Source organism: Bidens hawaiensis, unplaced genomic scaffold (assembly GCF_021521415.1).
Source record: "Bidens hawaiensis isolate Kalapana, Puna unplaced genomic scaffold, B.hawaiensis_p1.1 tig00027287_1, whole genome shotgun sequence".
Taxonomy (NCBI): domain Eukaryota; kingdom Viridiplantae; phylum Streptophyta; class Magnoliopsida; order Asterales; family Asteraceae; genus Bidens; species Bidens hawaiensis.
The window spans coordinates 268,899-281,767 of NW_027494400.1; the positions used below are offsets into that span (position 1 = coordinate 268,899).

Here is a 12,869-nt window from a genome sequence, read left to right on the forward strand (position 1 = left end):
TACCTTTGTTGAGTATATAAATATGGTTACATCTTAATACTTTTATTTAATATAATTTATTTCACCTACATAACTATTTATCTTTATAATAAATAAACATTTGTTTACGCTTAACACTATTACACACATTGTTAAGTTCAGTATAATAATATTTAGGCTCGAGTTTCAGTTTGACTAGGTTCACTCATGTACCCTTTTGCAAAGTACAACATAATAGGATAGCATCAAACCCAATCGAAAACAGTAGTAAGTTCATAAAATGTGTTAGCCATGCTTAACAAAATTTCTTCATTAAAACCACATATTGTGAACAGGTCTTCGACTCCTAACCACCAAAACCTACAAACAGCCAAGCGACACGCAAAACAGCTGCGTATTAAAAACAGGACCCACAAGGAAAGTCAACCAAACCAACATTTTGTCCGATTCACAAACATTTTTCGCGCCTAAATATTTTACAGTCATGGCATCCTGCTCTTCGGTCAACGTTACGGTTATAAACCAACCCAGTATGAACGTCCATTGGAATTGTGGATAGGAGATGCAGTTGGAGATGTCACACACCATTCATACCAAACCTATGTCACCATTAAAAGAATTCGAGTCAAATTTACAAGTGACAAAATTGGGTGGTCAGGTGACGGGTCAAATAAATTACCTTGGTATTGCCACAACACCGCCAGATATGAAAATCCAAGGGAGATCCAGCCTTCACATACATTGGTGACCTTAGCGGGAAGAATATTGGAAACCTGCATCGTTAGCATAAACACAATTATGACATCATTCGTAACATAACCCAGAATCCAAATTAAAACTTTTAAGAACAGAGCAAGTGCTAAAAAGGGAGATCGTTTATGAAAGCATACCAGCTAAACATATTTGGGGTTGCGGTTGTTGGTTCAATACCAAGATGTACATCTTTGTAAAGTACTGAATCAAAATAGCCAGCAAATCCTATACACAGTTTTTGTTTAAAGGATTATAAACTCCATGATTATGATCTTAGTTAACAAAATGAAGATTGCATATACAAACTTCACTATACCATGAACAATACATGATCCGGTCTCAACAGGGACATCAAACCGAAGCTTCTTGTACCGTTGATTACTTTTATTGGGTGAGTTGTTTGGATGGGTGAAGGTGAAGACCTAACAAATATAACAGATAAAAGCCATCATCGTTTACTGAAAACATTATGCACTTATAAGTTTAGCCAAACAGTCAAATGATATGTAAAGCATGAAAGAACACTCACAGCTTGAGATGGAGACAGTTTGGCCAAACGGTGCAGCTTTACAACATATGCAGTTTCAAAGTGTAAAAGATCTTTGTGCAACTTAATCTGCAAATTAAATCATTAGATAAATAATGCATTGTATCATTACATAAAATATAAAATAGCACGAAAATTTAGAAAAGCAACTTACATCATTGTACAATTTTGATGTAGTCACGGGTTGCATAAAACTTGTATACCTGACATAAAACAATCAATAGAACAAAATCTATTGAAATCCAAAAATAATCGATAAAATTTGAGAAAACTATTAGAATGTACATACGATTGTGGAATTGAAATCCCATCTGACTTCAGAAACCGTTGAGCTCCATCAAGACACTCAGGTGACAGCTCATTGTCACCAAAAGAACCAAGTAGCTCACTGACCTAAATTCATATACACCAAAACTGTAATCCATATAATCATATAACTGATAAAGAACACAACAGGTATATTGGCAAACATGCATACCAAAATGTCGGCTTTCTCTGGAGCTTCCCAGCAACGCATGTCGCAAGATATTATAGTCACAGTGTTTTCCCAACCCTCTAGCTTAACTAAGCTCTATTACAAAAAAGAATAATACAAGTTCAGAGGCAAGTCAAATTAAGAAAGCAAAAATGGCACCTGAAGAAAGATAAAGATTGAATTAAACTTACATGAAGTGTAACAACTGCATTTGGATTCTTTTCAACAGCAAAAACTCTTATCTTACGCCCAGTTTCTTCAGCAGCCTATTCACAAGTGATCAAAGTGAGTTACAACACTTATAAGCATGTCAGCCATATAACACAAATCAACCCATTCATAACTCTTAAGTAAACGGGTCGATATTGCCACATCTAAACAAGCATACCTGTAATGATGCTCTAATGAGAGGTCCCCTCCCAGCACCTACAACCATCAAAACCTGCAAAACACAATTAGGCATAAAGCACATGTTTCAAGTAATAAGCAACTGTAAGAAAAATTAAGGCACAAAATATGGCTTCCTGATAATGGAGAAAATAGTTAAGTAAGCTTACAGCGGTTGTAGTAGATGCTTTCTCATCAGGGATCCTATCCACTAATGCTTTACTGACTGCCCTTTGGTACTGCCAATCACAAGTGTCCATTAATAAGCATTAAAAAGACCTCATAAATTCAATTAGGACAGAGAGCATGCAAAACCAATAAATCATGTGATACCTGGATGTATTTGACACTGTCCTTTTCAAATGTTTCATAAGTTTGTGCTTCAAGATTATCCATGAGAGGCTGCAATGAAAAGAATAGTGAATAACTGCCAATAAAAGTATAAAACCAGAACACCAAAGTTGCACAATGAACTTTACTTGCAAAGGAGATTGTAGATAATCCCTGTAACCAAGCTGCACGATTAAACAGGGGCCAACTTTAATATATATATATATATGTATGTAAGAAAATAAAACCGGCGTTTGTATAACTGTTTAAGAAAGAATGATATGCTAAAAATCTCACCTCAAAGCGTTCTTGTTCAGTAAGGGGCTCCATCTTCTGATATAGATAAGCAACATAGTCCAAATATGACCTTATTTCATGTCTTTGAGCTTCTGATTAAATAACATTAAACAAAACCTTCATTATGAATTGTTGTTTTTCTAATATCTTGATGGCACTAGAAAAGGAAAGTTACGCTGGGCATTATTATTAGTTTGACCAGAACCAGATGGAGAGGTCCCAGCAGGAAGGTTGTGCACTGCCTTTCCAGAAAGCACTATCTGAAAATTGTTGAAGGAAAACTAATTTACCATGGACTGTTTAAACAAACAGAAAAACACCATTTTAAGGAAAAGGCAAAATATACCTGTATTGAATAGTAAAAGAAACTGCTCAACAGTTTCTGATGACGCTTGGAGAGACAAGGGTAGCCCCGTGCATTTGTTAAGAAAGACTAAAGCAGTTGAAAAGGTGTTATTTTTTAAATACAAAAAATCAACTTGGATCAGAGGAAAAAGATAAATAAAAAATGTTTAGAAGTTTATACATCAGTATGAACAATGGCTGCCTTGAGAGGCTCTCCAAACCAACGCCCAAGTGAGTTTACTGAAGGCAGTGAAGACCTACCAAATCAAGGTTTATGAAAATATAGTTATTAAAAGTTATATATTGATGCATTTTGAGAAAACAAAAGGCATATAAAAGCTTGTCTACTCACAGAACATCAAGAGCAACTGAAAGCTGACTGTGATGCTCACATAATGCACGAAAAGAATTCCATAATTCCCAAGAATCAGTATGCTCCACTACCTATAAAGTCACAAATAAACAAAATATAAATAAGAACATTATAAGATAAAATCATATCGTCTAAATTTAAAGGTCACCCAGACACCACCATGCCATCAGAAGTTCCATTCACGGAATCACCATCATCTTCATCAGACTTCACTAGAGGAATCCTAAGCCACAACTTGAAAACAGAAACAAAGAATAAAAATAAAGAAAAAAAGAAGATACATAATGTGTAAAGGCAGCGACATATACCTGCATATTATTAAGGTTTTGTAATATATCGTTCACACATCTTGCATAATTAGCACAGGAATTCCCCTTAGGTGTTGGAAGAAGACACGCCTGGAGTAAAACAAACATACTTATTCAAAAGCTGTTAACTTGTTAAACAACCTAATAATGCGAGCAAAACCATTGCATGTTTAAACCTGCAGAGACAGATGAGAAGCCCAGGCTATTTCTTGCTTCAAAGCAATTTCGGAGTCCTCCCGAAGAACATCATCTTCTGAATCCAAGTCAATCCATGAGCTAATCTTGCCTGATAAGATGTGAAAATAATTACTATCGCCCCTGAAAATTTCTTGAAAAATATGTTTTGATAAAAAAAAATTAACTATGGGACAAAGGTTATACCAACAACATGACTACTCCATTGTGCTGGACTTAAAACCAAGTCTGATCCAGCAAAAGGAGGCACACTTGACTCTCTTTTATCCTTATTAACCAAACTAGACCTGTATCCAGGTTCCATCTGAAACATAATATCAGGACTTGAAAGTTATTCGATGAATACAATACATAATCTAGATTCCGTTGGGCTGGTTTTGGGCCAACACCGAATCAAAAACCAAAACTTCGGTTTTTGAATTTACGAAAACAGTTTGGTTTTGGTTTTTTCGGTTTTGCCTTTTCAGCTTGAAAAATTTGGATCAAAAAATATTATTAATTGATTATTATACATCTGGAATATAATATTGATTTAAATACTTATTAAACCATATAAATTACTTACAATAAAAAATAACAAATAAAAATCTATAAATTCGGTTTCGGTTTTGGTTTTGGTTTTGGTTTTGGTTTTGGTTTTGCCATTTGAGCTTGAAAAATTAAGTCGAAAAATCTTCTTTGGCCCAAAGATAATGAATTTGAGCCTAAATCACTTTATTAATTAATCACTAATTGATTATTATACATTTGGAATAAAATATATTTGAGTTACATATTTATTAATCTCTTATAAATTACTTAAACTAAAAAATAATCTATAAATTCAATTCGGTTCGGTTTTCCGGTTTTTATTACATGCAAAACCACAAAAACATAAATCAAACCGTTGGATTAAAAAAAATACATGCAACATCAATTAGCATGAAATACAACCAATGTATCCACAACTTCCCAAATTTCTCTAAACAGCAAAACCTAATTCACCTTCAATTTGATAGCTTCCATAAAATCACAGTGAAATCATACTTGAACAAATTACAAAAGACAAAGAGAAAATGAACTAACCAAAGGAGCAACAACGAAGTCAAATCCGCCATTGATGTTATAGGAAAGCACACGTGGCATGTCATCGTTGAACTCCGTCTCCACTCCACAGTATCTGGAGTCACTCTTATCGCCATTATCTCCCAACGGCATTGCAGCTGTTAGGGTTTTGCTGGAAATGAACAAGATTGATTGGCTAGGGTTTGGGTTTGTTATTTATTAGTTTGGATAGAATTACAAAATCAGCTTCTTTTATATGTACTTTAACCTTTTGGTCCCTATCACGTTTTCGTGTTTTTATGTATAACGTATGGTTGCAGACGTATACCAGCAAATCATGTACCTATATACGAACGTATAACGTCTTTGGACTTTGAGTTAGTGGCTCAACATGTTTGTTTCGAGTAACGTGTTTCAATGAACAGACGAAATGTGTCAACCGAATATAATTGTTTATTTAACTAGTCAGATGTGACAATAAAAAAATAATTATTATCCATGTCGAAAATTCTCATCTCGAGTTTTAGCTTTATAGTAAGGAAAAAATACATACTAGTGACTTTCTATCCTAAATTTCATATTAAAAAATGCGAGTCTTATTAAATGCTATAATAAAAACAGTACATAGTATCCACATTGCTCTCCCCACTCTCCTTGTATTTTAGTTGTAATTTAACTCACAAGTTGACTATAATGTAATTTTGAAATCAATGAGAAAGATTTGAGTTATGTGAATTGATTTATATCATATTACTAGCACGGTAACTATCTCGAAATCCTTCTCTATCCTGACTAATTCACCATCACCATAAGGTGTGACATAGGAGTTAGCTTCCGCTATACAATTGTAACTCACAAACCTATACTTATGCTCCTAATTACACCAATGATACAACTCATGGCAGGATTTGAAGTTTAAGCCGGTGTTTCTCCTAAAGAGGGAAAAGCCTCTTTTAACACCCACCCGAAGCTCAAATGACAAATAAATACTGGTCATAATGGTAATATGTGTGAGGTCAACAATTAATATATAGCATCCACAATACTTTGTGTTTCTTAAAGTTTGTTATAATTGTCATAATTACTAACCAGTTATATACTCCATATACAATGCACCTCCTTGAACTTCTCAAGAGTTTGTTCTAATTTGACTCACAAGCCAATATGCTTTATAGTTTATGCAATGCACCTCTGTTATTAATGAAAAAGATTTGAGTTCTGATAAGTCAGTTTATTACCATAAACAACAATAAACTGTTTATACTACTGTAAAATAGATTACACAAATAAATCCTATATAATTCATTGTGTGAAGTTGCAAGCATCACATGTTCTTCCTGGCACAAAACTCAACCAGAGCTAAAGAAACAAAAAGTTCGTGCAATGAGGCCATAAAGCATGGCAAATACATAAAACGTATGTAACAAGAATCCGCTACAAAACATAAACATCGGTTAGTTATAGGGGTATTTTTGCCCTTACTCATAACAGAAGTTGACTCTTACAATATCATCAGCATCTGCTTCCTTCCTTCAGTTACTCCCTATTCCTTACTCTATACCAAATAAAATGCTAAATAAGCAGGCCCAAGGGAAAAAAGGAAAATCAAAGAGCGAAAACAACTACCGAAAACTTTGTCAAAATCACGAGCTCTAGCTCAAAAAATGTATACTGTACAAAGGCTGCTGTGCTTTCGACATGTTCCAAAAACAAGCTCACGTACTTTAAAATTTTCCCATTTACCCTTCAACCATTCAACTTGGCTAAAAATTGACTCAAATTATATTCTTCATTGTATTGTGATTGATCCCAAAGCTCCTCCAGCCCACCAAGAACGGCTTTTAGCCCTTTACCGCCACCTGGCACCTTCGTTAATCCATCAGTGTTCTCAGAGCTTTTTGAAGTGGATGCACCCTGGAAAATCATGCATTGTTGTGAGAAGGGCAATACAGTCATCTGGCTAGAAACATGACAAGGGTATGTAAAGTTTTTACCTTTTTAGTATCTGCTGGTGTAAATAGATCAAGTAATTGATCTGTGTTCATTGTTTTGAGACTGGCATTTTCTGCGTTAATGACTGCATTAGCGACCGACACTTTGAATTTTTGGAGGCTCATGACTTTCTCTTCCAAAGTTCCTCTCATTATGAGACGATGGACCAAGTAGCTCACTGACCTAAATTCATATACACCAAAACTGTAATCCATATAATCAAATAACTGATAAAGAACACAACAGGTATATTGGCAAGCATGCATACCAAAATGTCGGCTTTCTCTGGAGCTTCCCAGCAATGCATGTCGCAAGATATTATAGTCAGTGTTTTCCCAACCCTCTAACTTAACCAAGCTCTATTACAAAAAAGAATAATACAAGTTCAGAGGCAAGTCAAATTAAGAAAGCAAAAGTAGCACCTGAGGAAAGATAAAGATTGAATTAAACTTACATGAAGTGTAACAACTGCATTTGGATTCTTTTCAACAGCAAAAACTCATATCTTACGCCCAGTTTCTTCAGCAGCCTATTCACAAGTGATCAAAGTGAATTAAATCACTTATAAACGTGTCAGCCATATAACACAAATCAACCCATTCATACGTAAACGGGTCGATATTGCGATGCCTAAACAAGCATACCTGTAATGATGCTCTAATGAGAGGTCCCCTCCCAGCACCTACAACCATCAAAACCTGCAAAACACAATTAGGCATAAAGCACATGTTTCAAGTAATAAGCAACTGTAAGAAAAATTAACGCACAAAATATGACTTCCTGATAATAGAGAAAATAGTTAAGTAAGCTTACAGCGGCTGTAGTAGATGCTTTCTCATCAGGGATCCTATCCACTAATGCTTTACTGACTGCCCTTTGGTACTGCCAATCACAAGTGTCCATTAATAAGCATTAAAAAAGACCTCATAAATTCAATTAAGATAGAGAACATGCAAAACCAAGAAATTATGTAATACTTGGATGTATTTGACACTGTCCTTTTCAAATGTTTCATAAGTTTGTGCTTCAAGATTATCCATGAGAGGCTGCAATGAAAAGAATAGTGAATAACTGCCAATAAAAGTATAAAACCAGAACACCGAAGTTGCACAAAGAACTTTACTTGCAAGAACTTTACCTCTTAACCATTCAGACTTAAGGCTACCTCTTAACCATTAAGAGGTAGCCTTTTAATGGCCATTAAGAGGTAGCCTTTTAATGGCCATTAAGAGGCTACCAAAAGTTTAGCCATTTGAGCTTGAAAATTCTAAGCCTAAATCATTTTGTTAATTAATAACTAATTGATTATAATGCATTTAGAATAAAAGAAATTAGTTACATATTTATTATTATTAACTTCTTATAAATCACTTAAAACAAAAATCTATAAATTCGGTTCGGTTTTTATTACATGCAAAAACATAAATAAACCGTCGTCGTTGCTCCTGTATCTTCACCACCTGCTCCTGTATCTTCACCACCTGCTCCTGTATTATCATCAATTCGGGTGAGCATATTTCGGTAAACGGGTTGAGTTAGCGGTCCTGTTTTTTCGGTTTGTATATGCTCGGCTGCCGACAGACGGGTTAGATTATCTGTTTGTATTATCATCAAACGAGCATATTTCGGTAAACGGGTTGAGTTAGCGGTCCTGTTTTTTTCGGTTTGTATATGCTCGTCTGCCGACAGATGGGTCAGATTATCTGGTTTGTATTATCATCAAACTTAGGTTCACCGCTAACTCAAACGAGCATATTTCGGTTTATCATCACCTGCTCCTCATTCTTCAAAGCGGTGTTGCTCCCCAGATTGACCTGCTACTGTATTTTCTTTTCCTACTATAATATTTCAATGGTGCCTGCTGCGGCTTCTTCTTCACAGCGATCGGTTTCTCCAACAGCTTCTTCTGCTCCTCTCTTTCTTTCATGATTAAGCTTTTCAATCTACTTCTCAAACCATCAATTTCTTTAGTGTCAAAGCACTCCATCTTAAACTGAAAACTTGCCCGACACGAAGTCAATAGATATTACTCATATTCGTATATGAACGTAAACTAGGTTGACCCGAAATACAACACGAATTTAAATGGGTCGACACGAATAAAAATATGGGATGGGTTGGGTTAGGTCGGGTTGACACGAATAAAAATATGGGTTGGGTCGGGTTTTAAATAATTATATTATTAATAATAATAACTAATTAAAATTATTTCAGTGAAAACTGTCTCTATAATACTTGTTTATCTCACGTTTTCGTTTGTGCATATACGTACATGAAAGCATATATACATATATATAATAACTTAGAAACTAATATTTTGATATATAAAAATCAAGTAAACTATATATATAAATATATTTATAAAACTAAAAATAATATTTTCAAGAAAATATCAGAGGAAGACAACAATTAACACGTACCATTTTTTCAAATTCGTTTTTCTCTTTGGGGCGTGGTTAATGAAGTGCTCAATAAACAGAAGAGCATATAAACCACAATCAGAAGAATTTTTCAAAAACTAAAACAAAGATTTGAATTACCTTGATGCTGACTTCTTCAACTTTAGCGACTCCATGATTCACTTCTTCTTTCTCCATGAACCTGTCAGGTAAAAGATTTAAGTTGGTTACACTTTACTCTTTTCAACACCATATAACAATCATTTGGCTTATTTTTGTCTCATCTTCGAACATTTTGAAAAATTTGAGCTGTATCATGGATACCAGGTAATGAATCCAAATGAAGTATAAGTAGATTTGATTTGACGGTTTTGTTAAACAAACACACAATAACCACACTCCAATGGGAACTAGATAAAATAAAATAAACTGAATCAATATATCTGATTTAACAATATATAAATATCTGATTTAAAACAAATTGTCGTTGAATGTAAATATCTTAGAAAAACATACCTTTCACTAATTGGGATAACAATATATTCTTTCTGAAATATATTGTCTCCACGCCACCACCTTTTTAACTTGTCAAACGTGTTTTCAGCAATTCCCTATTCAAGGAATACAAATAAATAAATACATAATCATGCATGATATAAAAATTACCGCTATAACCTATATATCACATAGCGGACCTTGACCGCCATATGATTTTGGACCACTATAACTGCATAAAGTGGGAGAAATGATATTAACCTTCGGTGATAGAATATCTTTCAGCTTCAAGTAAAAAAACATGTCGGCTAAGTGATAATCACTTATTGCTCCAATTTTTGGAGATGCATTCCGCCCTAAATATCTGGCCAAAACACATACCGAAGGTAAAAGTTAATCAAAATCAATTAAACAAATAGCAAAGGTAAAAGAAAAAACAGTTAAACACATACCAAAGGTAAAAGTCCATATGCGTATCATTCAACCACTGTCCAGGCTCAAGCATCTGAATATCAGTATCTGAAATGACTACATCACCCCATCCACCACTTGTAAAAGCTTCCCTAGTAGCACTTGTAGAAGCTCCCCAATATTCCAAGCATGAGAAGAAATTGAACTCTTAGAAGAAACCAAACTCTTAAATTTCTCGTTCAATTTATCAAGCTCCAAAAGTAACCTCAGCTCTACATTTTCTCTACATTTTCTGGTTCAGCCTTGATAAGATGAGATATATGTTTCAGGTCTTTGCAAATCTTTCTGCAAAGTTTTTCTTTCTCTTCCTCTCGGGAGCATGATCAATCTGTAAGTAGGGGGAAATCAGTTAAAAAGATCACAAAAGTCATAATATTAATAAACATAATAAAATACTATACATATTTTCACTGACCATCCAACCATTGTAGAACTCTTTAGTCACATCGTCATTGATCTCTGAAATGTTCATCGCTTCCATTCTCTTATTCATACAGTATAACTGTAAAAAGAGGACACACCCACCTAGATTCTTCTCAATCCCATCCCCTTTAATAAATTTTTGAATGCCATTCTTGAGACTTTCAAGAGCAAGAGTCGCCCACGGTTGCTCATGAAGTTTATTTGCATTCTCCACATACGACAAATACTTTTTACCCAATATACCCCCCGAAGTAGGACAAACAATATAGTGCAATACAGGAGCAGGTGGTGAAGATACAGGAGCATGAAATACAACCAATGTATCCACAACTTCCCAAATTTCTCTAAACAGCAAAACCTAATTCACCTTCAATTTGATAGCTTCCATAAAATCACAGTGAAATCATACTTGAACAAATTACAAAAGACAAAGAGAAAATGAACTAACCAAAGGAGCAACAACGAAGTCAAATCCGCCATTGATGTTATAGGAAAGCACACGTGGCATGTCATCGTTGAACTCCGTCTCCACTCCACAGTATCTGGAGTCACTCTTATCGCCATTATCTCCCAACGGCATTGCAGCTGTTAGGGTTTTGCTGGAAATGAACAAGATTGATTGGCTAGGGTTTGGGTTTGTTATTTATTAGTTTGGATAGAATTACAAAATCAGCTTCTTTTATATGTACTTTAACCTTTTGGTCCCTATCACGTTTTCGTGTTTTTATGTATAACGTATGGTTGCAGACGTATACCAGCAAATCATGTACCTATATACGAACGTATAACGTCTTTGGACTTTGAGTTAGTGGCTCAACATGTTTGTTTCGAGTAACGTGTTTCAATGAACAGACGAAATGTGTCAACCGAATATAATTGTTTATTTAACTAGTCAGATGTGACAATAAAAAAATAATTATTATCCATGTCGAAAATTCTCATCTCGAGTTTTAGCTTTATAGTAAGGAAAAAATACATACTAGTGACTTTCTATCCTAAATTTCATATTAAAAAATGCGAGTCTTATTAAATGCTATAATAAAAACAGTACATAGTATCCACATTGCTCTCCCCACTCTCCTTGTATTTTAGTTGTAATTTAACTCACAAGTTGACTATAATGTAATTTTGAAATCAATGAGAAAGATTTGAGTTATGTGAATTGATTTATATCATATTACTAGCACGGTAACTATCTCGAAATCCTTCTCTATCCTGACTAATTCACCATCACCATAAGGTGTGACATAGGAGTTAGCTTCCGCTATACAATTGTAACTCACAAACCTATACTTATGCTCCTAATTACACCAATGATACAACTCATGGCAGGATTTGAAGTTTAAGCCGGTGTTTCTCCTAAAGAGGGAAAAGCCTCTTTTAACACCCACCCGAAGCTCAAATGACAAATAAATACTGGTCATAATGGTAATATGTGTGAGGTCAACAATTAATATATAGCATCCACAATACTTTGTGTTTCTTAAAGTTTGTTATAATTGTCATAATTACTAACCAGTTATATACTCCATATACAATGCACCTCCTTGAACTTCTCAAGAGTTTGTTCTAATTTGACTCACAAGCCAATATGCTTTATAGTTTATGCAATGCACCTCTGTTATTAATGAAAAAGATTTGAGTTCTGATAAGTCAGTTTATTACCATAAACAACAATAAACTGTTTATACTACTGTAAAATAGATTACACAAATAAATCCTATATAATTCATTGTGTGAAGTTGCAAGCATCACATGTTCTTCCTGGCACAAAACTCAACCAGAGCTAAAGAAACAAAAAGTTCGTGCAATGAGGCCATAAAGCATGGCAAATACATAAAACGTATGTAACAAGAATCCGCTACAAAACATAAACATCGGTTAGTTATAGGGGTATTTTTGCCCTTACTCATAACAGAAGTTGACTCTTACAATATCATCAGCATCTGCTTCCTTCCTTCAGTTACTCCCTATTCCTTACTCTATACCAAATAAAATGCTAAATAAGCAGGCCCAAGGGAAAAAAGGAAAATCAAAGAGCGAAAACAACTACCGA

The 12,869-nt window shown here is 34.5% G+C and overlaps 1 protein-coding gene and 1 long non-coding RNA gene across 3 annotated transcripts; both read right to left on the bottom strand.

Moving 5' to 3' along the window:
• Positions 1–409: 409 nt before the first annotated feature.
• On the bottom strand, positions 410–5,186 carry LOC143575041 (protein arginine N-methyltransferase 1.5-like). Of its 2 annotated transcripts, none has more exons than XM_077059506.1 (23): positions 5,055–5,186; positions 4,176–4,293; positions 3,971–4,080; positions 3,795–3,884; positions 3,646–3,720; positions 3,466–3,557; positions 3,295–3,370; positions 3,115–3,201; positions 2,968–3,028; positions 2,769–2,860; positions 2,621–2,656; positions 2,475–2,543; positions 2,312–2,380; positions 2,143–2,196; positions 1,946–2,020; positions 1,758–1,850; positions 1,569–1,672; positions 1,434–1,482; positions 1,262–1,348; positions 1,049–1,154; positions 870–957; positions 659–752; positions 410–578 (listed from the first exon to the last, which is right to left on the bottom strand). In XM_077059506.1, the coding sequence occupies exons 1-23, from the start codon at positions 5,184–5,186 to the stop codon at positions 495–497; spliced, it is 1,941 nt and encodes a 646-aa protein (XP_076915621.1). In that variant the 3' UTR covers positions 410–494. The 2 variants fall into 2 exon arrangements, with proteins under 2 accessions (XP_076915621.1, XP_076915620.1); XM_077059505.1 differs by having other exon boundaries at positions 2,944–3,028.
• Positions 5,187–7,355: 2,169 nt separating this feature from the next.
• Positions 7,356–8,099, bottom strand: LOC143575042 (uncharacterized). Its single transcript, XR_013142702.1, has 5 exons — positions 8,003–8,099; positions 7,839–7,907; positions 7,670–7,723; positions 7,480–7,554; positions 7,356–7,384 (listed from the first exon to the last, which is right to left on the bottom strand). It is a non-coding gene; the product is annotated as an uncharacterized LOC143575042 (long non-coding RNA).
• Between the last annotated feature and the right edge of the window lie 4,770 nt (positions 8,100–12,869).